Here is a 27,156-nt window from a genome sequence, read left to right as displayed (position 1 = left end):
AACAAACATCAGAAGGATATATGAACAAGACAACAGAGAAGGGAATGTCTAATGTTAACAAAATAGCCAGAGTATGTAATCCTTTCTATGTCCTTCTTTTAATTTTCAGATGATACAGAGCAACCTCCTTCAAGCTGTGTCATCACCCTTGGGGGCCTCATTTTCACCTTCTCTTTCTTCCAGAGGTTCTGGAAAAATGGAGGTTCACTCCATTTCTCTTTAATCAAAAAAGGTCTTCTTTTTCCAGTGGGATGCAAACAGTCCTAGATAGGAAATAAGACATGCATTCATAAACTTTGAGTAGCAATACAAAATACCTTTAGAGAAATATATGCACTATGGATGGGTACTGTCCTGTCTAATATACTCCCTTCAGAATTCTACTGCAATTATGATTCAGAGAAGCTTTGGGCAGAGATGTTCTGCTTGGTAGGATACCTCTGAGTTTACTAACAACAATCACCAACTGATAAAATGTCAACGTGTGAACCACTTGACTCCATCTTGTGATGAATATTCTTTCCCAAAGTTCTGTCATTGCAATCCACCACCCTAAAAGTTTTGCCTGCAAAATGTGTGCTGGCAACTGCTTCCACAGCTATTTCAGAACCCTGACGTCTAACAATGCTCTTTGGGCAATGGAATGATACAAGTCTTTCTTGTAAGTCATTGGCACCAAAGGGCAATGCTAAGTTCTTCCAAAGCATTGTGGGAAGAGCATCATGAAGATGCTCATCAACGCTATCAGGCACTGCCTTCCACATGAGCGAACCATTCTGTGAGAGGAGAGATATGGAAGAGCATGACAGGGGTGAGCATGTGCAGGATAACTAAAATTAGTTTCCAATCTGAGATCCTCATTTATGCCTTCTCTGGAATGACCATCATCACCCACATTTTTCCCCATACATGGTCCATTCTGAAATAATTCCCATTCAGAGGTCTAAATGTCAACTGCTCTGAAAAGGCTACTGAAATTCTGATGAAGAATGAATGTGTAACAATTCAAACAGATACTCCATGGAATCTTATCACCACTGCCGGAAAAGCAGTGGGGAGAGGGCCATAGCCATATACTGAAGAAGAGTCTTGTTTCTGGTCTTGTAAAGAAATGCCTCAAATATAGAGGAACATCTTTCACACTGATATCTCATTCCATTGACAGATTCCCATCTTAGCCTGACATTCTCCAGCCTTCCCGGGATTGCCATGTTGGCAGCCCCATTCCCCGAGGAGGCCAGAGATTGTTCTATTAAAAAGGTAAATGGTAAAACCATCTCCCCACTCCCAGAATCCCAGGGTACAGTACCCTTCAAAGATTAGCTGTTGTTTAGGCCCAAATGAAAGTCAAGGACTCCTCCTAAGGCTCTCTCAGAAAGAGAAGTCCCCTTCTGTCTGAGGCCTTGCTAAGTTCATGCTATGGGTATTCTCTCAATTACCTCCTTTTGACCAATAAAGTACCGCTTGGGGAAAACCACCTCAATTACCTCAGTTGGATATTTAGTGAATCATATCTGTTTGAACTTCTAAAAGAACAACAAAAAAGGCAAAGAAATTTAATTACAATAATAATTGCAATTATTCCTAGAATTATGATTTTTTAATTGCAACCATTGACTGTTACTCACCCACCTTCTTCCTCCCTCCCTCACACAAAGAAAGCCTTTAAAACTCCCATTAAAAAGCAATAAAATAAGTGGTTACATTAGGCAGGTAATAAATATATATTTATCAGCAACCACAAAAACCAAACAACTACACAAATCTATATGTTTTACAAACGTATATGTTTGGGATCAATTTTCCAGTGAAAGGCTAAGTCAGTAAACGACTTAGAAGTGAAAATGATGAAAGAAAATGATGAGGTCTGGAAGCGACAGTGCCAAATGATTTAAAAAATAGCTCAAGTGATAATACAGACACTGACATTCGAGATTCATGTGAAGGGTTTGAATACAGTTTTAAAAATAAAATGTGAAAGTGGTAAAATTCTAAATTCATATCTATTTTATATAACATTAGTTTTAAAATGGGCAACAACATTATTAAATGAAGCTATATGTTGACATCTGGCATTTCACCTACTTCCCTAAAAGATATGTATTTAAGATGCCCTCAAATCTCTTTATCTCCTTTTTGTAATCTTTCATTACAAAATTACAAATTTTAAAAATAGGCAGCAGACATTCCATTAGAATCTCTATTTTCTTAAATTATTAAAGCTATTAACCAAGTACTAAATTTATTGTGCTGAGACTGCCCAGTGTGCTCTCCATTAAAAACCTCCCCTGGCTGTCTTCTTGTTCCCTTTAGCAACGGGTTTAGCTTTGACATCTCGGTTCCTAATTTTCATGATTGCTATCAGGGCTGTTTGACAAGGGCATTGCATGGGAAGAGTGATCTTACCTTGGGGTTTTTTTGTTTTTCCTCTTTATATAAAAAGGATGGTTTTGTCTGTCCTGCTTTTTCCACAGGATTACCGTGACAGTGTGCTGAGGTTATGGACAAGAAAGCAAACTCTTCAAAGAAACCAGCATCGTTTCTTTGCCTAGATATATACTTTTTAAAAGAAATTAAGGGGAAACGGACTTGGCCCAGTGGTTAGGGCGTCCGTCTACCACATGGGAGGTCCGCGGTTCAAACCCCGGGCCTCCTTGACCCGTGTGGAGCTGGCCCATGCGCAGTGCTGAAGCGGGCAAAGAGTGCCCTGCCACACAGGGGTTTCCCCCGCATTGGGGAGCCCCACGCGCAAGGAGTGCGACCGTAAGGAGAGCCGCCCAGCGAGAAAGAAAGTGCAGCCTGCCCAGGAATGGCGCCGCCCACACTTCCCTTCCCGCTGACGAAGAAACAAGACGCAGCAAATAGACACAGAGAACAGACAACTGGGGGGGGGGGGGAGTAAATAAATAAATCTTTAAAATAAATAAATAAATAAAAGAAATTAGCAGCCTGCAGCACTCAAAGCATATATTTAGGAAGGGAGAGAGGGAGGGAGGATGGAAGGAAGTCGGTAAAGAAAGAAGGAAAGAGGAAATGGAGGAAGGAAGGAAGAAAGGGAGGGAGGGAGAGAGGGAGGGAAGCAGAGGATAGCAAATGAATTATTCATAAGTCCTCATTAACAAAATTGTGGCTTTTTCACATCTTTTCTCGTTTACTTTACTTTTTGGTCTTTCATTCATGCCCATGTCCATGAGAAGACAGTCTGGATGATACATCATTTATCTCCTGAATTTGCAGACTGCAGTATTTCATTAACCTTACTTTGTTTTCTTTTTGAAGACACAGCTAATGAGGACTTAGTTCAGGGTTTGACCTTTTCTTGTGCGAAGCATTCTAATAGCCACATTAGGCAGCAGAAATCAAATGGGCCATTCCAATGAGTGACACATTCTCATTAAATGAGAATTAACCATACAGTCACTTAATCATACATATATTTAAATTTCTAAGCAGTTTTCAAAAGGGCTTAAATCAGCTTACAGATTAGGGCATGACAAAAGGTATAGAAGATATTAAATTTTAAAACAAGATTTTATATACAAAGGAGAATAAATGGCTTCAAAGCCTGGAGCTGAATAGATCTTTACATTAATAATAAAGATTGTTCGAACTAGTGCCAAGCACTCTTACCCCTGCTTTATAGATGACAAAGGTAAGGCACTGAGCAGTTTAAAAAAAAGCTCCTCCTCAGAGCAAGAATCAAATTTTTCTGACCACATGACTGCACTCTCGTTAATAAGAAACTCTAGGCTATACTCTCTCATTCTGATACATTTTAAATTATATTTTAAAGCCATGAATGTAAAAAGAAAATAGTCAAAATTTTTGTTACTTCCTTTTTAATTTTTATCCCTGGAAATAAAAGGAATAGAAATTTATCAGAGCTTTGATTCACAACAGAAGCGGGGATACCATTTTGTTGTCTGGAAATGACCATTTAAGGTGATATTTTGTAAGGAGCACGGCCTGTCGAGAGTCCCGTGGATGAAATCCTGGCATCTGTTTCCTTTCACGGATTATGACGACACATGTGAAGAGTGTGGGCACAGCAAGAGGGTTTGTGAACTTGGAAAAGAGTTGACTGAGGGAACTGGAGAGGAAGAGATGGAAGAAATCAGAGAAACATAGTAGATAAATACCTGATTTTAAAAAAGAAAAAGTGAAGGCCGTGTTAAAGAATTTTACCAAGCTCCCCACACGAGATGTTCATTACTTAAAACACTTCGGTGGGTGGCTAACCCTGGTCGCTGACACTTTTAACAGCTCAGCAACGAAAGAGGGATTCCTTCTACGGAGAAATGAATCTTTCATTGGCTCTCTACCAAGAAAATGGTAGCAAGAATCAGAGGAAATAAAGCAGGAGCCCGTCTTTATGTTCTCCCAGAAAGTCCGACTCTTTCTCCCAGCATGCCTCCCTCCTTCTTGGCAGCCATCTTTAAAGCTGTCCTCATCTCTTCCTACTGCTTCACGCACCAGCTGCTGCCAGGGAGGACCTTTTCCAGGTGTTGTACTGTGGCTACTTCCCACTCTACAAGTCTGTTGATTTATGTTCTCCTCCCATATGGAATGGTTTCTGCGCTGTCCTACACTTCCTCCTCTCCACAATACTTGCTATCGTCCCTTTGGTTCTGCAGACCCAGTTTCTGTTCCTATTGAAGTTTGCTATATTATTTCAATACTGCTGAAATTCATAATAGAGGTGGCTTTGATAACTATGTAAATGGCTTTGGTTCTACGTGCACAGACAGGTTGATTCTATAGGCTGTATCAAAAATGTGTTTGTATTTTACTGTATTTTAATGGGGAGATGACATGTTTAGTGATATTCATAAATGTTGGGGTTTATATATGCCTTGAAACATATTCCTAAGTAAACATTTTCGACCTGTAATGTATCATAAAAATAATACATATGAAACATTATTACTATTAAAATTCCACACCTAATTTCTCTCTGGAACATGAGTATACCAAAACAGCTCCTTGACCTATTTTCCTTACTGTCCCATATTCAGGTCAAGCAAGCTAAGCTAGAATTTTCTGCCAGAAACCACCTCTAGAACAACCAGTTTCCCAATTTTCAAATTTATTAATTAATTTTTTTATCCCCCTCTTGTGACTTTTTGTGTGTTGTCTGCTCTCTGTGCCCATTCGCTGCGCGCTCTTCTGTGTTTTTGCTTGTCTTCCTTTTTTGTTGCGTCACCTTGTTGGGTCAGCTCTCTGTGGCGCTTGTGGGCCGGCAGCTCTCCTCAACATGCGGGCGAACCTGCCTTCACAAGGAGGCCCCAGGACGTGACCCAGGGCCTCCCATGTGGTAGATGGGAGCCCAACCGATTGAGCCACAGCCGCTTCCCCAGTTTCCCAATTTTTATCATTTAAACTAAAAGTCAATCAGGAGTCATTAAAAAGACTTGTCCCTGATCAGTCTCCTCACCTCCCCCTCAACAGCTTGGGCTCTGGAGTCAGACTACACTAATCTAAGATCCCAGTTCTACTACGTAATTAGTACATATTCAACAATGAGCATATTATTTCACGTCGTTGAGGCCTCAGATTCCTTGAGTGGATTATTATTTTACGTCTGCCCCATACTCACCCTCCTTTTGTTCACTGGATGACTTTAGCTGTTCCTTCACAGGAAAATTGAGGACATTAACAATGAAGTATGGCAATCTCTACTCGCCTCTGTGCCTGCCTCTCCACCCCCTCCTCCTCCTTGGCCCATCAGAAAGATGCTCCCCTTCCTATGCTCTATCCTCCCCCTCCCAGCTGTGTTCTCTCTGCCATATCCACCCCCCCCCCCCAACCCGGAGTCCTATAGCCCCTCTAGGGGATGTCAAACAGTAGTTCAGGGAATGGCTTTGGAATTGAACAGGTCTGGTGTCAATCTCAGCTCTCCCTGCTCCTGGCTCTCTGACCAGCATCCTTATCTGTAAAAGGGCAGTGATGTTGAAGGGATGGGGGGAGAGTTAGAAGGGATAATGACCACAAAGCATATGGCTCAGGGCTTGGCACAGAGTAGGACCTGAACAAGTGATGACTTTTTATGTCATTATTATGTCTTCAAGTGTTGCCAGCGCAGAGCCTTTCCCTGCCAGCCTGGTGTCACTGAGCACTGCGCACTGTAGGTGCTTAACAGACATTTGTCCTCGTGGTGGTGGTGAAGGATGAATTATTAGCCATGATAAGTTACACTGGCTGGGGTTCAAGATTCCTGACTCCTCAGATAGCTGCCTGACTTCACCACTAGCAGTTCCAGAGAGTTGCATTTATGCAGAAGGGCACGCTCCAAGCAAAGCATTCTGTTTCTGTGAAGACTTTGCCCCAAACCTAGTGTAGTCTTCTGGTGAGCTGGGCTGCACTGTGCAGAACACTTTTGCTTTGGCTGTAGACAAATCCAAGGCTTGGAACCCAAGAGCAGCAGTTGTCCTACTTCCTTTCCCTTAGGATCATACTTCAGTTGGTTCAAGAGGAAAGGCAGCCCTAAAGAAAACCCAGTAGGAAAGAAGGGGGCCTGAGAATGTCCTCTGGAAGGCCTGGGGAAGGCGGTGGAAGCTTGAGGAGGATGGGTCCTCCCAACTGACTATAGGGTACCTGGACCTCTAGTCTCATTAGCCACTTAGAAGACCAGGATCCCAGAAGTCTAGCCACTGACCAGTATTCCCCCAAATACTTAATCCAAAGAGAAACAGCCAGAGAAAGAAGCTTGATATTATCAAAGGTGATCTCATGGAAGTAGAGAGGGGAGGGTATGGGGTGGAACACAAGGTGGGCTGACAAGAGGACAGACACCTGAGTGCTTTCAGGGGTTACAATGCCTCAGCAGTTTTGAGGAAGATTGTGACATTTAGGGAAGTTAGTATCTTTAATTTAAATGCAGATTCCCTTGAATATCTTCAAGCTTAATTCTCAAGCTTAATTATAAAGCCTTAAGCAGATCAATAGGTAATGTAGCCATGTCACAAATGCACTCATTTGTTGTCTGTTCATTGAGCATGTACTATATTGCACGCTTCATACTCGGTTCCTGGGTAAATGAGTGGAATACAGTCTCTGCCCTTGAGGAATCCAGGGTATTTGAGAAGGCAGATGTTCTAACCTTATCTTAGGGAAGCTGATACAACTCACAAGTATGTTGATCATGCAACAGAGGATGACTGGAAGGACAGCTTGGAGATGCAGATTTTTAAATTCTTTATTTTTTATCACAAATTTGGTCATTTGGCTTTATTTCAGAGTTCACTTGGGTGCTTCATCTCAGCTAAATTACTGTGTGATGAAAGTGGGAAAATTAAATTTCTGAAACAAACAAAAATGCCCTTGTTTTTCTATAGTTCAACTACTGAGCTCCCTTTCACTGTCTGGTTGGCTATTTAAAGAATGTTGTTGGGAAACGGACTTTGGCCCAGTGGTTAGGGCGTCCGTCTACCATATGGGAGGTCCGCGGTTCAAACCCCGGGCCTCCTTGACCCGTGTGGAACTGGCCATGTGCAGTGCTGATGCACGCAAGGAGTGCAGTGCCACGCAAGGGTGTCCCCCGCGTGGGGGAGCCCCACGCGCAAGGAGTGCGCCTGTGAGGAAAGCCGCCCAGCGTGAAAAGAAAGAGCAGCCTGCCCAGGAATGGCGCCGCCCACACTTCCCGTGCCGCTGACGACAACAGAAGCGGACAAAGAAACAAGACGCAGCAAATAGACACCAAGAACAGACAACCAGGGGAGGGGGGGAAAATTAAATAATAAATAAATAAATCTTTAAAAAAAAAAAAAAAAAAAAAAAAAAAAAAAAAAAAAGAATGTTGTTATCCTTCACTAGAGTTCCTTTTAGGTACTGTTATCATCCCAAATGTACAAAATCCCCAGGGGAAGTTGACCACTGAGCCCTAAACACACAGCCCCAATAGATAACTCACTAATAACTCTGGAGAGCTCATGAAGGGCGTATACATGGCTTTGGTCCTCAGGACTTCCACACAACCCAGATTGTGCCAGAATTAACTTAATTGAAGGCATTTCTCTAAAATTCACTTTGTCATTTCCCAGTCATATATTCACATTACTCTGTAAATTTTGCTTCAGCAGAATTGCTACCGTATGACATCATATGATTAGATTGGAACTTGACTCTTATAACCTGACCTTTTTCCACTGAAGGACAGAAAGAAAGAAAAAGCCTTTTCTGGGGGTTGCTAGTCTTTTTAAGGCAAAAGTGACCATCTATTTTGTTGAGGAACTAGAAGATTGAGACTATAAATAGATTTGTCATTCTCACATTGCCCAAAATTGAAGATTATTAATGGCCTCAAATTTCTTTTGTCTGTTTTTCCTATGCATGGCATTGAATGAAGATGTGTTCCATGTAACCTCTGATTTCAGAAAGAAATGTACAGTGCTCAGCATCAGTTCTGTCACAGCACACTTAGGCTATCGCTCCGATACCGAAGACCTTCTCCAAGAAGCCCTTTTGGCATGCAACCTTCTGAACCTGTCAAGTGATAGTCAGAAAAGTGGTCACCCACTGATAAGGCAGGTCTGCAGGCATTTCTCCTCCCTCCTTCTCTCTACCTGCAGAGTGGAGGCCAACCCGGCCGACCTCTCCTGTTCCTTCCAACTTGGAGAGTCAATGATTTGAAGTTATAGGATTTGCTTCATTAGTCAGTGGATAATGAAATCGGGGAGCAAGGGGTTACTTTCATAACATCCTGTATGGTGGCACAATTTCACACAGTGGACACTGACATTCACAAATTGATTTGACCAAGATGACTCTCTTTATAGAACCATGTTTCTTTCTCTACCAGGTCTTTATCATTTTGCAATAGTCACTTTCCAAGTTCAATACCAGGCATGTGGCTTGCTTTGAACTTGAGGCTGTTCAGGGAATGTCCTGGTGCTGATCACTCAAGGGGAAATTGTGTGTTGTTCCACCTATAAATGAATACATTTATAATACACCTAAGTCTATAGACAAAGTGAACATATTTTCTTATTGAAAAAAAGGAAGATAACTCATGCTTTGCTTGAGCTGATGGAGAAACAGGATAGAACTTGTGACATCGGAAGTGTCCTTAGATATGTATGAGCATTGAGGGGTCACTACTACTAACAAGTAGTAGAGAGAAGCCCAGCACTCTCTGGTTTATATGTGTAACCATATACTCAGGGTTTTATAGCGTGCCCTACCCATCTTCTCAGAGTCCAACTATATGGACTATGAGCCTAACGAAGGCTGTTGAGAGAATAAGGAAGGAGCAGTGGCAAGAGCATAGGTTTAATTTAAGTTTCACCAACTATGTGAATCTGGCCAACCTATTTAATCTGTTTCATCTGTAAAATGGGGGAGCTAATCAGAGCACGACTCGGATAGTGAGTGCAAGATGGCTGGCGCATTGTGGATTCCTGGTGTGTCCCTTTCCAATTTAACATGCCAAGAAAACCCAGCACTTCGAGGAGTGTGCTCTTGATGGCTCTTGAAATCTTGAAATTTACTAATTTTCTTTACTGAAATAATTGCACTTATTCGTGCCTCTTAATTTTTCCTCTGAGCAGCTTTCCAGATCTGAGTGTGTCGTGAAGCATGAATGGCCGCTTATCTCGCTGAGAGTGTGGAATAAACCCTTAGCAGCCTCTGGTGTTAGAGGGCTTGACTTATCTCAGCATGGTGGCAGAGCGCCCTGGCCGGCTTTGCTTCTTTGTCTTTGGATTCTGTGTCGTTGCTTAGCGCAGCTGTCAAACACCTCCGGCAACTCTAAAGCAGGCTGATGGGCAGTCTATTCCACTCCTAGGATAGCCTAGGTTGGTGGGCATTTTTGTTTTTCAGAATTTACTACTTAGGATGCACATGCAAAAGGTCTTGTTAGCTTTAAAGAGCTATAATGATATTATACAATACAGAAAATGTAATCTTATGTAACACATAAAGATTGTTTGACTCTATGATATAAATGCCTTTCTAAAAAGACAGGAGGTGAAACAAATGACTTAAAATGTATTTGAGGAACTCACTGTTCCAAGGAATTCTTGGTGGAGCTTTCCCTAAAACTAGTAATAACACTACTTTGCTAGTTTGGAGTTTTATAGATACTATCAATTTATATAATTTTTCTAAATGTGAACTGTCTTTTTCTCTCTTTTTTTTTCTCTGAGGAAAGTGGGATAGGAACCTCATTTCTCTTCCTATCATCTTCTAAGGCTAACCCTAGCTTGAGGTGCCAGTTGTTAGGGTGAAAGGGGTCCCTTGGGGTCCTCTATGCCACCAAGATAGAAGCTCAAAATTAATCCATGTGGATTTGATTTTTTTTGTATAAAGTACGAAGTAGGCAATCAATATTTCCAATAAATGGTCCCAGCACTGTTTATTAAGTGGCTCATCCTTTCCCCAACACCAGCTAGTATATGGCAATTGTTCATATTTGTGCGAGGCTTACTGCAGGCTTGCTATGTTGTTCCAGGATCTTTTCCTACAACAGCATCGTACATACTGTTTTGATTATTCCTGATTTTTAATAGGTTTTAATATTTGGTATGGAAAGTCTCCCATCTCATTCTTCTTCAAGATTATATAGGTGACTCTAATTCCTTTGCTCCTGCGTACAAATTTTAAAATCATCTGTTCAAACGATATTAAAAGTCCTGTTAAAATGTATTGGCTTTCTATATAAATTTGGGTGATTACTGACATCTTTATTAAATTGTCTTCATAGTCACGAACTTGGAATATTGCTATAGTTATGTGTCCTTTCTGGTCATTCAACAAAATTTTTATTCCTGGGTACCTGCTTTACATGGATTGAATCATTTAATATAGAATCTGTGAGCAAATATGACGCCTGAAAACAGTGCTTCTCACTCCCAAAGTTATGTCTTTTGACCAGGAAACTCTCTGCTGCAGATCCCACAAATGAAGGGGGAAGAAAAGTAGAAGAGCCTTTAAGCCTCAACTGGAGTTCCTGAAGTCAGCCAAAACCAGTGTTGGCAAGGAGGCAAAGCAACTAAAACTCCTGCTGGGAGGAGCAGAATTGGTAAAAAAAAAAAAAAAAAAAATATATATATATATATATATATATATATATGGGGGAAGTGGATTTGGCTCAATGAATAGAGAGTCTGCCTACCACACGGGAGGTCCAGGGTTCAAACCCAGGACCTGCTGACCCATGTGGTGAGCTGGCCGACGTGCAGTGCTGATGCGTGCAAGGAGTGCCGTGCCACGCAGGGGTGGCACCCGCACAGGGGAGCCCCACGCACAAGGAGTGCACCCCATAAGGAGAACCACCCAGCGTGAAAAAGTGCAGCCTGCCCAGGAATGGCGCCGCACACAAGGAGAGCTGACACAGCAGAGATGACACAACGAGAAAAGAGACACAGATTCCTGGTGCCGCTGACAAGAATAGAAGTGGAAAAAGAAGAACACACAGCGAATGGACACAGAGGGCAGACAATGAGGGGAGGGGTGGGGAAGGGGAGAGAAATAAATAAAAAATAAATCTTAAAAATATATATATATATGGAAAACAATTTGGCATTACCTGAAGTAGGTGGAGTCATTTCTGACTAGTGAGCAGTAATTCTAGTACTCTAAATGTACTCTAAACCTAAGCAGTCCAATATGGTAGTCACTAGCCCCTTGGGACTAGTAAAATTATCATTAAATTAAATAAAAAATTCAGTCCCTCAGTCATGCTAGCCATACTTCCAATGCTCAATAGGCACAGGTATTTCCAATGGCTACTCTATTGGGCAGTGCAGCTATTGGACATGTCCATCACTGAAGAAAATTCTATTTGACAGTGCTGCCTGGAAAATCCCTGGAACAGAAAATAACAAAATTATTCATAGTAGCACTGTATGTATCAAGAACTAAAGAAACAATCCAAACAAAAACAAAAAAGAGGGAAACAGACTTTGGCCCAGTGGTTAGGGCGTCCGTCAACCATATGGGAGGTCCGCGGTTCAAACCCCGGGCCTCCTTGACCCGTGTGGAGCTGGTCATGCGCAGCGCTGATGCGCGCAAGGAGTGCCCTGCCACGCAAGGGTGTCCCCCGCGTGGGGTAGCCCCACGCGCAAGGAGTGCGCCCATGAGGAGAGCCGCCCAGCGCGAAAAGAAAGAGCAGCCTGCCCAGGAATGGCGCCGCTCACACTTCCCATGCCGCTGACGACGACGGAAGCGGACAAAGAAACAAGACGCAGCAAATAGACACCAAGAACAGACAACCAGGGGAGGGGGGGAGATTAAATAAATAAATAAATAATAAAAAAACAAAAAAAACAAAAAAGAGGAAAAAATAAAATAAAATAAAAATAAAAAAATAATTAAAAAAAACACTCCAAGTGTCCTGTCCCTCAAAAATATAATGGCCAAAAAAGTCTTTAGTTATAAAACTGACAACTATACAACGGTGAAAACTAATGAGCCACTGCTACATGTATCAACATGAGTACATCTAAAACCATTCTGTTAAATCCAGTAAAGTAAGTCAAGGAAGAAAATAAATAGCATGATTCCATTCATATATAAGTTTAAATATGGACAAGACAAAACGGTATATTTTGGGGATTTATTCATGTCTCTTTTGTTCTCTTGGCAAGGATGGGCTGTAGAATTATTTTAAAAAGTCACAAAGATTAACAAAAAATTCAGTCTAGTGTCAGTCTAGTGCTTATTTCTGTTCAGGAGAAGAAAAAAGATGAAATTGCAAAACTGGGAAGGATTTTATATATATATATATTTACATAGAGGAAAAAAGTTTAATATCAAAAGTAAACCATTCTTTCTCATTTATTACCTTAGATATCAAATGGATTAAACATCCCTATTATAAGGCAGATATTAACTGATTGTATGAAAAAGTACAATCCATCTATATGCTTCATATAAGAGATTCATTTTAGATATAAATACACACAATTAGAAAGGAAAATAATATTCCATGAAAATATTAAATAAAGAAGGCCTGGAGTGCCTATATTATTGTCAAATCAGATAGACTTTGTTATAAAGTTTGCAAAACACAAAGTAGGACATACGTAGAGAGAAAAGTTTCAATCCAGCAAGACTATGTAAGTATTATAAACATATATGCACCTGGAACAGTGTCCTGAATTACAAGAAGCAAAAAATTTACAGATTTGAGAGACAGATAGTCCTACAATGATAACTGGAGATATCAATTGACCACAATCATAATTGATAGAACATATAGAGAGAAGATCAATAAGGAAAGACAAGACTTGAACAATACTATAAAATTTACACCTAATGGACAAGTCATAAAATACTCCACTGAACAAAGAATAGGATTATCGATTAATAGAAGCTTTTAAAGGTATTGGGGGGTGGTCCATGGATGTTTGTTTTACCATTATTTTCAAATTCTTTACATACTTTAATAAACATTTTATATATATGATGCATTGCGTAGTAAAATTTTAGAAGAATTATAAATTAATTCTTTGCAAATTTTAAGATAAATAATACATTATGGTATAATAACCTAGCTATCACCGCTCTCTAATTCTATTTCATGTGTCTCAATAAAATATGCATGCGGTCACCCCTCGGGCTGAAGTGTGGTTTGCTGGCCTGGCGAGGGGAGCAGCCATGGTAGGCCTAATTCCGCTGCCCCCATAATAGGGTGGTTGGTCGGGCCCACCGCCACCCCTGAAGGGAGCTCGGCATGGGCGCAGAGTGCCCTCGGGTCTCCCCTTCTCGGCAGCCATGCTTCCGCGGCCGCCCCTCCTCCCGGATGGCGCCACACGATGCCTTGTGGGGTGGCACCCTTCTTCTTCTTTCTCCCTGCGCAGGCGCAGGGCGGAAAATTCCAGTCTGCCCTTTTCCCTTCCCCCGACAGCAGCAACAGCCAGGCGTGGGCGGGAAACTCAAGTCTGCCCTCCACCCCAGCAACAGCAGCCACCAATCCCTAAACCCTGCCCCTTCCCCCAGCAACAGCGACAGCCAATCCCTAACCACCACCCCTCCCCCGTCCAGTACCGCCCACTGACCTTTCGCCGGCAACCAATCAGAACAGGGCATGGCTTCGACCAATCAGCCTTCCCCAGCCCCTATAAAACTGTTGCCTCTCCCTCAATAAAGTGGACTTGCGTGTTTACCTTGTCTCCGCGGTAGTTCTTCTGCCGTGCGCCCTCCAGTCCTGAGAGCCCCCGACAAGGGCCTGGCCTCCCTTGTCCCCAGTTCGTCGCCTGCTTCTCCGGGTGACCCCTTTGTCGCCGGCTTTGCCGGGCGACCCCGTCAGCCGAACCGCGCAACCCCTGTGAGACCGACCCCTTGTCTGCTGCCGGACCGACCCCTCGTCCCAAGCGGGACCGATCCCTCATCCCATGCGGGACCGACCCCTCGTCCGCAGCCCCCCACCTCTACCGACCGAGCAAGCCGCCGCATATGCATATTTATTGCACTCAGTGAACACATTTTAGAGCACTGCTGCACCACATAGATAATAGTTTACCCTGTAGTTCACACTCTTCCCCCAGTACATTCAGTGGGTTATGGCAGGATATATAAAGTCCAGCATCTGACCCTGAAATATTATTTAGAACAACTCCAAGTCCCCAAAAATGCCCCCACATCACATCTCTTCTTCCCTCTCTCTGCCCTCAGCAACTACTGTGGCCACTTTCTCCACCTCAATGCTACAATTTCTTCTATTACTAGTCACAATAGTTTTATAGTAGAATATCAGTAAGTCCCCTCTAATTCGTATTTTATTCCTCCATTCTGTGGACCCTGGGATGTTTATGTCCACTCCACTTCTAGATCAAGAGGGGGCTTAGATTCCACATGGATAATGGATGCAATTCCTCTGCTTACATTTGTAGGCACTCCTGATTCCCTGGTGTGGTGGCTGACCATCTTCACCTCCCTGTTAGCTGACCTGGGTAAGACCAATGAACCAGAGAGGAGGAGTCGCCACTCTGCTGAGGTGTGGGAGGAGTGGGGTGTAGGGGAGTGGGCGGTATATAGGAACCTCATATTTTTTAATGTAACATTTTTTTTGTGATGTATGTATCTTAAAAACAATTTACAAAAATAATGGGGTAGGGGGTGGAGGGTGGGGTATATGGGAACCTCATGTTTTTTATGTTTTTTTATGTTTTTTAATGTAACGTTCTTTGTGATCTATTAACTTTAATAAAAAAGTTTAAAAAAAGAAAAAAGAAAAAAGGTGCACATTTAAATAATGGATATTTTTATCTTAAATGGCATTTATGCTTCTTTTAAATTATGCAAGTAATTTAAGGAAGAAAATATTTTAAACATTTGCCATCATTTACTCCTACAAGGATTATTTATTAACTACTATGTAATTCTAAATGAAGGACACTCTAGGCACTTTTGATATCTCAAGGAATAAAACAAAGATCCTGGCCATCGTAGGGCACATATTTCACCTAGAGGGTAGGGAGCAGATGGCAGAGGAAGACAGAAGGACAGAAAACAAAACTTTGTAATGAAGCAAAAGTTTATTTTTTGGTGTCCAGATTTATCCACAGTTGAATCATTAAAGCATATGCCCTTCTTATCTCCCCCTTTACTGTAAATGTCCCTGTTCTCCCATCAACCTATGAGCTCTGAGAAAGCTGGGACCATTTGTCTTCCCAGCATTTACCCAGCGTGAAGGTTCAGAGTAAAGAAGTGCTTCACGCACATTCATCAAAATGAGACAGGGCAGCATTTCTCTCAGGAGCTCCAGACGCTGTCGGGAGTAAGTTATCAGGGTCTACTAAGAGGAGGAAATTTTCCAAGCATTTGTAAATATGTGGAGAGGCACACACCCGCTGCTTGTTTCTGTCCTGCTAATTATTAAATTTATTTTTAAAAAACAATACTAGGAGGCGGACTTGGCCCAGTGGTTAAGGTGTCCGTCTACCACATGGGAGGTCCACGGTTCAAACCCCGGGCCTCCTTGACCTGTGTGGAGCTGGCCCATACACAGTGCTGATGCATGCAAGAAGTGCCCTGCCATGCAGGGGTGTCCCCCGCGTAGGGGAGCCCCACGCGCAAGGAGTGCGCCCCGTAAGGAGAGCCGCCCAGCACGAAAGAAAGTGCAGCCTGCCCGGGAATTGTGCTGCACACAAGGAGAGCTGACACAACAAGATGATGCAACAAAAAGAAACACAGATTCCCGTGCAGCTGACAACAACAGAAGCGGACAAAGAAGACGCAGCAAATAGACACAGAGAACAGACAACCGGGGTGGGGGGGAGGGGTAAGGGGAGAGAAATAAATAAATAAATTAATCTTTTAAAAAAATACTATATCAGTAAACTGTACCTCATGTTAGGACACACCTTATGTTATATCAGCACACATATGCAAATGGAAGGGCAGGGTAAGTAGTTTCAGGACTGCAGTCAGGGTAGGCCTCCTTGAGGAGGTGACGTTTTAGCAGACTCCAAGGTGGCAAGAGAGTAACCACGTGGGTTCTCCAGGGGAAAGTTATTTCAAACAGAGGGAAAGAGCAGAAGCAAAGGCCCTAAGCTCCAACGTGCCTAGGGCATTTAAAGAGTAGTTAGGAGGCCGGGGAGCTGACAAGGGGCACTGACCCACAGAGGTAATGGGAGGCCTGGGGGCTACCATACGACTTGTCCTTTTCCCTGAGCGAGGAGGGGCGTGAGGCGCCGACGTCAGCTCAGGATGCCGCCCTCTTGTTCAGAAAAGACTGAGGGGCGGCGAGGGGCCAGGCAGCGGCCGCGGGGCGCAGTCCCGGCTAGGGGCGTTCACCCTGGTGCGTGTCCGGGGCGTGGGATCCCAGGAGGGCCGCTGCTCCTGGCGCAGCCCGCGCTCCGCCGAGGGCGCCTCTCCTGGAGCCTTTCCCCTTCTCTCCAGCCAGGCCGAGCTCCTCGCGGTCGTGGCCGCATCTCCAGCACGCGAAGGCCGCCTCAGGCTTCGCGCCGCTGCTCCCTGGCCCTCGCGGGGGCGTGCTGCCTCCCCTGCCCTTGAGGTCACCCAGCGGCCGCGGCCGCGGTGCTTCCAGTACCTTCTCCCGGCTTGTTCATCTGCTGACTCATCCGTACCCAAAACGCACTTTGTTTCATTTGTGTATTTGTTTCTTCTCTCTCACCCCCCTGCCCCCCCCAACCCCCCAAATGGGAAGCAACCTTTATGAGGTCAGGGAGTTTGTCTCTGACACATGGTAGGCGCACAAGGTGGATCTTTGCTGAATGGAAGATTGTTACAAAGGCCTGACATTTTTTTTCTTGCTCTCTAAATTTTTGGTGATGTTGCACGTTATAGGCCTTATTGCGGAGTAGGACCAACATGGGAGCTTCCGGAAGGATGGAGGTACGAAATATTTGCGTCACGTACATCAGGAAGTTGGGAGGAGGGGGCCTCTGGGAGTTGGTGCTGGAGAACCGCTGACACTGCCTCAGGCAAGCAGGGACCTAAATGCAGAGGGGTCAGTAGACACCAAGGAGCCCTTTCCCTGCGTAAAATGTGGGTTCTTGTCATTCTCAAGTCCACTTCCAGTTCCAGAGGGAGGGGCTGGGGCAGATGATAGCAGAGGGGAGTTAGATCCTAGGGACGGTGGTGCCCCCAAATGGTCCCCGAGATCTGGACGGGGACAGGAAAGGGCAGCCAGAGAGCAGATGCTAGGAGCAGTCACCGGAGTAATCAGGCTAGGCTTTCCAGCCTTGTGTTGTGTTTGCTAGTTCTAATAGTGTATTGCTTTCAGGGTTCTAGCTTAGGGATTTTAGGCAGGGCTTATACTTCTCTGTTGTACATTCACAGTCACAGGCACTGCTGACATGTCAGAATGCTCCCATACGGGTGGGTAAATAGCTGCTTCCCTGGGGCCCTTCCCTGGGACCTCATCCCAATCTCCCCAGGATCCAGAGCTCAAGAGAAAAAGCTTGCGGACTTGGGGACCTCTGTCCAACACTACAGCTAGTGTCTGTTCTGATTGGCTGGGACTCTGTTTTAGAGCTTGTTAAACATTTTTATCATCGCACCTGGTTTGTGAGGTGTACCACAAAGTTCTAAAAATTCCTGGGTAGGTAGGAAGAGTAATCTAAGGCTTCTAAAGTGAGGCCCAAGGTGGAGGGGATTCCAAGAACCTAAGGTCAGGTTCAAAGAGCTCCTGACCTCATTGGCTCTTGTCTGCCAGGAGGACCTTCTCAATTGTGTTTCTTCAGTAGGTCTGCCCAGTACCCCCAGGGAGCAGCAGGATCTCTAAGGACATTGTCTGAACGTTTTCTGGCTCACAGAGCCCTTTGAGAATTGAACAGAATTTGGTGTTGGATCTTACAAGCTGGCAGAATTTTTAGGAACCAGGCTTTTAAAAGTTGGTCTGGAACATTGCTCCTGAGCTTTGTAATTGAAAAGGGTGATATGTTTGTAATATTTCACTGTCCACTTATGTGGGCTCTTAAGACATCTAAATATACCTTTTATACCCTTGGCTCAGCAAAATAGTGCTCTTCAGTCCACTCTGAATTGTTGCACATTCCAAATGAATGTGACCATTGCAAAGTAGTAGAGCAGAGGGTGCCTAGGGAAGTCAAAACAGGGAAGGAGCATGAAGGTATATGGGCCCGATGAGATTCATCAGGAAAAGTTCCTAAAGAAAGCCATGGAGATGAGGCCATGCAGCTAAAACCTCAGGTGTCCCAGGCCTCGCAGGGGAGAAGCTTTTGCCCCCTTCCTCCTTTCACGAAGCCCAGAAGCTGCAGGCACTGAGACGTGCTCAGAGCCATCTCCCTATGCCCTCTCATAATTAGCCAAAAATAGAAATATTTTGATGGAGAAACTGGCCCAAGCATTCAACCCCACGGTTCGTCTAATGCCAAACATAAGGAAGCCAGTGAAGCCTCGGTTACCTGTGTTGACTCCTGAAAATTAAAAGACGTTAGAACTCTGCAGTGTGGGAGGCAGGTCTCTCCCCCTGACCTTCGGAGCCAGCACCCCCGGCTACAAGCACCGCCACTTACTCGCTGTCCCGGGGTGGTTACACGCACATGCCTGCCGTTCCAGGTGGGGAGTGCGCGCTGACAGCCGTGTGCGGTGAGGATAAGCGGGTGCTTGTTTCGATGCAGGGCGTGATAGGAAGGCCTGCTGGTGTGCTGTCAGAAGCCACACGTCAAAGCGCTCCACCCTCTCTGTCACCGTGGGGATCATCTAGTCTCAGTCCACAACTGTCTTTTTAAAATAGGAGCAGGAAAATAATGTGACACGGGGCCGTATAACAGTGAAACCTCGTGAAATACGAATTTGTGTGATATTGCATATATAAGACTTTACAAAATATATACACTAATAAACTAGAAAGATGGAAATGGAATAGCAGCTATGTACAGCTGGGGAAGCAGAGAGATTGAGAGTGATGGGTTTGTTTGTTTTTTGTTCTTTTTTATTATACTATTGGAATAATGAAAATGCTCTAATAATGATTGAAGTGATGAATGCAAACTATGTGATTATACCAAATACCACCGATTGTATATTTTATATGGGTTTATGCTTTATTAATATGTGTCAGTAGAATTGATTTGTTAAAACAAACAGGAGCAGATGCTTTCACTAAAATAGAGAATTCTTATTTAAATAGAGAATTGAATCAAAATCTATAACTACTAAATATATGAACAATTTTGAGGAGGGATTTTTCTCCCTCAAAATACAATTCTTTCTAAGATAAGTCTAAAAAATTGTTGTGTAATTTCGCATCTTATGAAGGTAAAGAAACAGAAAATGACTATAAACCTTAGGGCGCCTGAAGGAAAAAAGGAAAGTGGGGATATTGTCGCTAACCTATTGGGGTAAATGTAGGAAATTATAACTCAGAAACTAAGAAAGTATTCCCATATACCAAATATATAGACATGCCCTGCCCAGTACACAGACAGGGTACTTAGCCACTGGGGAGACACCAGGCCCAAAAGCAGCACCTGCAGTTGCCCACAGAGCCACCCTGACCACACCACAGCTGTCACTGCCCCTAATTAGGGTTAGAAAATGAGATGAACAGACTTGTCATTCCTAAACTAGATCCACGATGGATTCCACCATTTTTTCTAGTTAAGGCATTTTTCACCTGCCCAATAATGTTGTTTGCCAAGGTTTTGCTGGGGCCACTTTTATGATCAATTTGATTAAGCCATACAGATGGATTGGGCCGAGGTTTGGATCCAATTAACAACTGATTGCATGGGAGAAAGATCTGAGCTCCACACCCAGCTGCAAATTGCTCCCCAGCTCCAGATTCTGTGGGCTGCCTGGTGCTGAGCTGCTCTGGTGATTAGTTAACATTCCAGCACCTTTCCCTTGCCCTAGTCTAATAGAAAAGCGGTTAAAAGTGTGATTTAAAAAAAATAAATTCCATAAGAGTTAAGACTGTTTGGGCTCAAATCCTGGCTCTGTCACTTTGTAGCTTCGTGACCCCTGGCAAGTTATTTAACCTCAGTGACCCACATATGAAATAGGGGTACTCATCGGGTCGGTATAGGGACTGCATTGGATGACCTATGTGAAGCACTTAGCACCACCCTTGTCTGTGGGAAGCACTTAGGAAATTTCAGCTGCTGTTATAATTAAGCACTGTTCCTATTTCTCAAAAGCCATTTTAACCAGATCAAATCTGTAGGGGAAAATGCTATTGACCACAAAGCTTCCACTTTTCTATTTCTAAAAATGTACACTCAAAATTTATAAAAGTTTATTTAGAGTTCTTAACATAACTCAGAGATGTTGGATATTTGGTTTTTCTTCAGAAACATTTATGGAGGGTGTAAGCACCACCGCTCGAATTAATATGCACCAGCACTCATGTGTATTATTTTGATTCTCAAAACCTTCTCTATGCATGTGTGAAACTGAAACACATAAAAGCAGAACTGAGCCATTCCTGCCAAAGGAAGTGAATTGAAAAGAAGCAAAGCGGAGTCTTTGCAAGGAGAAAATTGTCCTATCTCTCAGCCAGTGTCAGAATGTGGAAATGTTTACAAAATGCTCATTAAAAGAAAAAGGGATTGCAAGATAGAAACAAAATCTGGTGCACAAGTTTACACTAGGGAGATAAGAAAGGCTAGGCCCCTATAGGGGATTTTGTTATCCAATTACTGCAACCTGACTTTTGGGGGGAAAGGACGAGTGGTAGGGGGAGGGAGAGAAATGTCTCATGACTTCAATGACATGAGACATTTACGCTCCGCAAGATAAAAGTGCCACTTAGAGCTCAGGAGAGCTAAACCTCCCTGGGCTGGGCTGGGGGCTCGAGCGGAGTCATGGGTTTGCGGGCCCTGCAGCTGTGTGCTCTCTTCTGCCTGGCGGCTCACACGGCTTCTGGCAGCCCCATCATGAGCCTGGAGCAGTCGCCCCTGGAGGAAGACATGCCTCTGTTTGACGATGTCTTCTCAGAGCAAGATGGGGTTGACTTTAATACTCTGTTGCAGAGCATGAAGAATGAATTTCTCAAGACACTGAACCTTTCTGACATCCCCACGCAGGGTTCAGCCAAGGTTGACCCACCAGAGTACATGCTGGAGCTCTACAACAAATTCGCCACCGATCGAACCTCCGTGCCCTCTGCCAACATCATTAGGAGTTTCGAAAATGAAGGTAAGTTCACATTTTTGCTAGCAAACTTTGGCTTAGGATTTTCCTTTAAAGAAGTGGTAAGTAAACTTAGAATTCAGGGGAATGCCATACAGAAGAGTCAACGCGTCTTTTTAAGGGGTGTAGACACAGATAGTCAAAAACATCGCAGGCGTTGGTCTATGCCATTTATATGTTTATTTCAGAACCCCCAAAATGTATTTAAAAACGTCTTTTAATCCAAAGCCATAACATGTCTACCATTTTGACATCGCAAATTAGGTCTTTTAACAATGTTAGTTTGGACCCTAATACAGAAAATTAACGTTGGTCTATGATACGTTCGTTTGTTATTTTCCAGATAGGCCTCAGTTTCCATTTTGGCTTTTGAGTGACTACAAAATTTGTCAACTTCTACTTATAATGAGAATTATGAAAACACAGCCGAGAAAGCCCAGAAAATTGTGACTTGTCTTTTGTTCGGACCTTGGATGAGTTTCTATTTTGTGACCTTATTTATGAAATGTTCAAACTAGATGAAAAGGTACATTTTGGGGATACTTCCTAAAGTTTTGTTGTGTTTGGTGGATCATGAATATCCTCGAAGGACTCTTTATAGTTTCTAGGAAGTGCGCTGACTTAATTAGTGATCCAGCTTACAATTTTTGTCTTTTTATGAAGAGCAATGCACAAGGTTTTAAATATTGGTGGGAAAAGCATATTTTCTTTCTCTGGATCTTTAAATTCAGTAACTAAATATAATGAGATGGCAAGTTAATCCCTTGTTTAATATGATGCTAATGGGAATAAAAATTCTACATTTTTATGGTAGAGGCTATGGATTCACAGAAAGGAATTCTTTAATATTTACTAATTATGCTTTTATGTCATTAACCAGGTATAAGAGAGTGTTTAGATTGATGTTGGCCAAATGTTCTTGAAAGCAGGAAAGGCAGTGGTAAAGAAATAGCTCAGGATTTGGAATTTTGAGAGCTGATTGATTGATTTAGTAGCTGTGAATACTAGCTTAGTTTCTCTGAACTCAATTTTCTCATGTGTAAATTGGGGATGATGATAATACCCACATCACTCAGTTGAGCCACTCCAAAGAGGTTATAGATCCATTTGCTAAGAAGTGTTGGGCAAATACCAGTTATTATTAATGAATTACATAAGATTCTAGACTTTGGAGTAAATGTTGAGGGGGGATTGCTTAGTCCCTGATACACCATTTACCTTTAAATTTCAGCTGACTTCCAAAATTTCTAATATGTAAAGACAAATTTGTAAATGGAAATGGCCAGCTGAATTTACAGATTCCTTTTGGAGACTAGTCTAAGTGGAACAGGAGCTACTGCCTTCTGTTCCTTCCTAAGGCTTCTCAGCATTGAATGCTAAGTGCCTGATTCAGGGTGTGGGTGAGAAAATGTCGTTTGCACCATCCAGAAAAATAGGACTGTTTTTAGTTCTCACTCCTCTGAGAAGGATTTGGATGGTCCAGGTTGGGATGTCGAGTTTGCAGAGCTTGGTGTCACTAGCCCTCAGCGAGGCAGTAGCACATCTGTCCACATACAATCTACTCGTCTGCAACTCTGCCTGGTGGCTGGAAAAGCAGCCCCTGGGGTCAGAGTCCAGCACTGGGGTCAGAGTCTGGCACTGGGCTACTCTTGGCTGCTCTTGTCTCTCTTTGGATCCTTTGGATCTGCTTAATGCAGTTCCCCTAAAAAGCCAAGACAAAAACAAACAACAACAACTCCAAATCTGACTAAGCAAGGAGAAATAAGTGCCAGCCTCCCAGCTGGGAAAAACATGCCTTCAGTTCCTAGCACTGTTTGTTCTCACCTTGTGATGTTGAGCAAGGCATTTCTCCGCATGGAGGCTCAGATTCTTTCAGTGTAAAACGAACAGGATAGCAATATCTGCATCATGGGGATTGTTGTAATAACTAAATAAGATAATGTTTGCAAAGCTCCTGGAACATTAAATTTACTCAACAAACATTAATCATCAATTCCCCTGCCCTGAAATGAACTCCTTCACTTCTTACTTACTCCATTAGCACCTGCACTGAACTTCACAGTGAATGTTTTCTTTTAACAGCTTTCATTAGATATAAGGGGCAATGATACGGCACACATATTTAAAGTATACAATCTGATAGATTTTGACATAGTAAAGATCCAGTGAAATCATCACCACGGTCAAGATAATAAACAAATCCATCACTACCAGCAGTTTCCTTGCAGGACTTTGTAATCCGTTCCTCCTCCTACAGTGAACATTTAACCTGCACTTTTTTTTCACAGGTGGAGCGACCACCCTTCTCCCCCCTCTTTAGTTTTCTCATGTTTTCTGTCCAAAGGGAGTCAGTGTCTTCCATTCTTATAGTGGGAAAAAAGCTCCCTGACTGAAGTGTCTTACCTAAGAGCTGGAGGGTGTATTCAGGGCATATGTCAATCAATTCGGTCTGGTGCCCAGAATCAGCAATTAATCAATATTTTTAAAGAACTGCCACTCAGATGATGACAATCTAGTTGGGAAGATTCATTCATAAAAAGACAACCAAAATACAATGATGTAAATGGCAAGGGTCAAAGGAAAGATGTAAAGGGTAAGCAAGAGCTCAAGTGGCTGAGGGGAGCGAACCTTCAGATAGAGAGGTTAGGGGGGCGGTGCTCCACAGGGAGAGGTCAGAGCTGGTCTTGCTGTGGAACTTGGACATGTGGAGATGAGAGAGGACCTTCCAAGGGTCAGAAGAACATGTCTGAAGTTACGAAATACAGCAAAGCACTGAGTATTTTGGAAAGTGGTGAAGAGATCAGTCTACTTGAAACAGGAGGGTTTACGTATTCATTCAGTCATTCAACAAGTATTAATTGAGCAATTGAATGTTCTGTGGCTTATGGAAGATGATCGGGAGCAGGGCTGATCAAGAGATTAAGCCCTGGGTGGAGCTGATTTTGAGAGCCAAGTTAATGAGTTTAAATTAATTCCACAGGCTAGTATTTCCAAGTGGCAACGTGTGTGATGATTTTAGGTGGTACCCAAAGTTGCCTGTCTTATTTAGTTATATATGTTTATAGATGTGGATTAGGAAAAAACACGCAGCTATCACATCATACCCATGTTGCTTAGGAAAAATCTAAAAGAGGTAGTAAATGTAAAAGTAATCATATCAAGTTACTGAAAGAAAGTCTAATCTAAAACAGGTACCCAGCTGAAATCATGAAGATGATATACAGCTGGGAAAATGCTGCCAAAGTTGATGAAGAGCCCCTCAATTGGTGACCCATAACATCTCTGGTGTCATGGAACCCTTTAATAATCTGATCACAAATACCTTCAGGTACTCCTCACTGCAAAATTCTCAGATATGATGCCGGCATGAGAGTATAGGGAGCTGTGCCAATGAGGTTAAAGGATCTTTAAAAAGTTATTTAATAGGAGTGTGGATGTGGCTCAAGCATTGAGCACCTGCTTCCCACATGGGAGGTCCTGGGTTTGGTTTCAGTGCCTCCTAAAAAAGAACAACAACAACAAAAACAAATAATAAGCAACAAATGGGAAAAAAAAAAAACCCAATGACTCAAGGGAGCTGATGTGGCTCAGCAGTTGAGAACCAGGTTCCCACATATGAGGTCCTGAATTCAATCCCCAGCCCAAGTACCTAAAAAAAAAAAAAAAGAAAGAAAGAAAAAAGAAAAAAATGGTATTTAGTAGACATCCTTGAGTGGTTTTTTTGTGCATGTGCCAAACTCTCATGCCAGGCACCAGGAGTACAAGACTTAGACAATTACCACATATGCCCCTTGGTTCATGGCTGTCTTGTTGGCCTTGTCAGGATTTGTTGTTTAGAGCAGGGGTCAGCAAACTTTTCATGTAAAAGGCCAGACAGATAGTAAATATTTCAAGCATTAGGGGTCTTACATGCTCTCAGTTGTGATGATTGAGCTCTGTCATTGTAGTGCAAAAGCAGTCCTAGACGATACAGAAATGAATGGGTGAGGTTGTGTTCTAATAAAGTTTTATTTTCAAAACTGGGTGGCAGGCTGGATATTGCCCATGGGCCATAGCGTGCCAACCCCTGGTCTAGATGGAGGTCTTTCAGGGAGAAGGTCCAGCCAACTATGTGGGGATCTGCAGCCATTAAAAATACAAGCTTAAAAAGCTGTAAGGTCTTCGTTCCTGAAAAGCTTCAAGAAAAAAGACACACCCAGTGTCCTATTTGACATCAATTCACTGGTTAGAAAATTGGGGACTTACCCGCACGATCTCCAAGCACCCTCCTAGTTCTGTAATTCTGTGACCGATAAGTTACTCAAGCAAGGCTGGGTGAGTTTTCTGCTATCCATTAGATAGCCATTTTCCATTTTAGTCTTGGCAGCTTTACTCAATTTAGCATTCTACCAGTGACCTTTCAGTATTTTCTGTGTCTGAGAATGTCAACATTGTGTTTATTTTCATTGATCTCTCTGTATCAGGCTTCCTGCGTGGGCAGACCATCCTAGTCCATAAATAAGCCCCTGTTCTTCCTCTGAGACATATTGCAAATGTGACTTCTGTCTTTTTTCCAGATGTGTTTTCCCAGCCAACCAATTTTCATGGGCTCCGAAAATATCCTCTCCTCTTCAATGTGTCCATCCCTCACCATGAAGAGGTCATCACGGCTGAACTCAGACTGTATACCCTGGTGCAAAGAGACCGTATGATCTATGAAGGTGTGGACCGGAAAATTACCATTTTTGAAGTTCTAGAGAACAAAGGGGATAAGGAGGGTGAAAGAAACATGCTGGTTTTGGTATCAGGGGAGATCTTTGGAACCAACAGTGAGTGGGAGACTTTTGATGTCACAGATGCCATTAGACGTTGGCAAAAATCAGGCTCACCCACCCACCAGCTAGAGGTCCACATTGAGAGCAGATTTGAAGAAGCCGAGGACACCAGCAGGGGACAACTAGAAATAGACACCAGTGCTCGGAATAAGCACGTGCCTTTGCTTGTCGTGTTTTCTGATGACCAGAGCAGTGACAAGGAGCGGAGGGAGGAACTCAATGAAATGATTGCTCATGAGCAGTCTTTGGAGCTGGATAACCTGGGCTTGGGTGGTTTTTCCAGTGGTCCTGGGGAAGAGGCCTTGCTGCAGATGAGGTCCAACATCATCTATGACTCTACTTCCCGAATCAGAAGGAACGCCAAGGGGAACTACTGCAAAAAGACCCCCCTCTACGTCGACTTCAAGGAGATCGGGTGGGACTCCTGGATCATCGCCCCATCTGGATACGAAGCCTATGAATGCCGAGGGGTTTGTAATTACCCCCTGGCAGAGCATCTCACACCCACAAAGCATGCCATTGTCCAGGCCCTGGCCCACCTCAAGAACTCCCAGAAGGCTGTCAAAGCCTGCTGCGTGCCCACGAAGCTAGAACCCATCTCCGTCCTCTATTTAGAGAACGGCGTCGTCACCTACAAGTTCAAATACGAAGGCATGACCGTGTCCGAATGTGGCTGTAGATAGGAGTCCTGAGGCTTATTTAATAACTGTACATGTGTATATTTTGTGTTCCTATTTAATGAGATTATTTAATGAGGGAGGGTGTACAGATAATATAG

The 27,156-nt window shown here is 43.2% G+C and overlaps 1 protein-coding gene and 1 long non-coding RNA gene across 4 annotated transcripts; one reads left to right on the top strand and one right to left on the bottom strand.

The window, feature by feature from the left end:
- Nucleotides 1-79: 79 nt before the first annotated feature.
- LOC131273982 (uncharacterized) lies at nucleotides 80-26,008 on the bottom strand. Its single transcript, XR_009181170.2, has 3 exons — nucleotides 25,810-26,008; nucleotides 18,945-19,152; nucleotides 80-263 (listed from the first exon to the last, which is right to left on the bottom strand). It is a non-coding gene; the product is annotated as an uncharacterized lncRNA (long non-coding RNA).
- Nucleotides 17,206-27,099, top strand: BMP10 (bone morphogenetic protein 10). Of its 3 annotated transcripts, none has more exons than XM_058278697.2 (3): nucleotides 17,206-17,298; nucleotides 21,405-21,570; nucleotides 26,121-27,099. In XM_058278697.2, the coding sequence occupies exons 1-3, from the start codon at nucleotides 17,275-17,277 to the stop codon at nucleotides 27,059-27,061; spliced, it is 1,131 nt and encodes a 376-aa protein (XP_058134680.1). In that variant the 5' UTR covers nucleotides 17,206-17,274; the 3' UTR covers nucleotides 27,062-27,099. The 3 variants fall into 3 exon arrangements, with proteins under 3 accessions (XP_058134680.1, XP_058134681.1, XP_004449254.1); XM_058278698.2 differs by having other exon boundaries at nucleotides 17,237-17,298; nucleotides 21,459-21,570; XM_004449197.3 differs by lacking the exon at nucleotides 17,206-17,298 and having other exon boundaries at nucleotides 20,833-21,570.
- Nucleotides 27,100-27,156: the final 57 nt, after the last annotated feature.

The sequence above is a fragment of the Dasypus novemcinctus genome, chromosome 17, assembly GCF_030445035.2.
Source record: "Dasypus novemcinctus isolate mDasNov1 chromosome 17, mDasNov1.1.hap2, whole genome shotgun sequence".
NCBI classification, from domain to species: domain Eukaryota; kingdom Metazoa; phylum Chordata; class Mammalia; order Cingulata; family Dasypodidae; genus Dasypus; species Dasypus novemcinctus.
This window is presented reverse-complemented; position numbering and strand designations above follow the sequence as displayed.

Coding starts and splice junctions, on each gene's coding strand:
- BMP10 (XM_004449197.3), top strand. CDS start 21,237: ATGGGTTTGCGGGCCCTGCAGCTGTGTGCTCTCTTCTGCCTGGCGGCT. Junction 21,571..26,120: donor TAGGAGTTTCGAAAATGAAG/GTAAGTTCACAT, acceptor TCTTTTTTCCAG/ATGTGTTTTCCCAGCCAACC.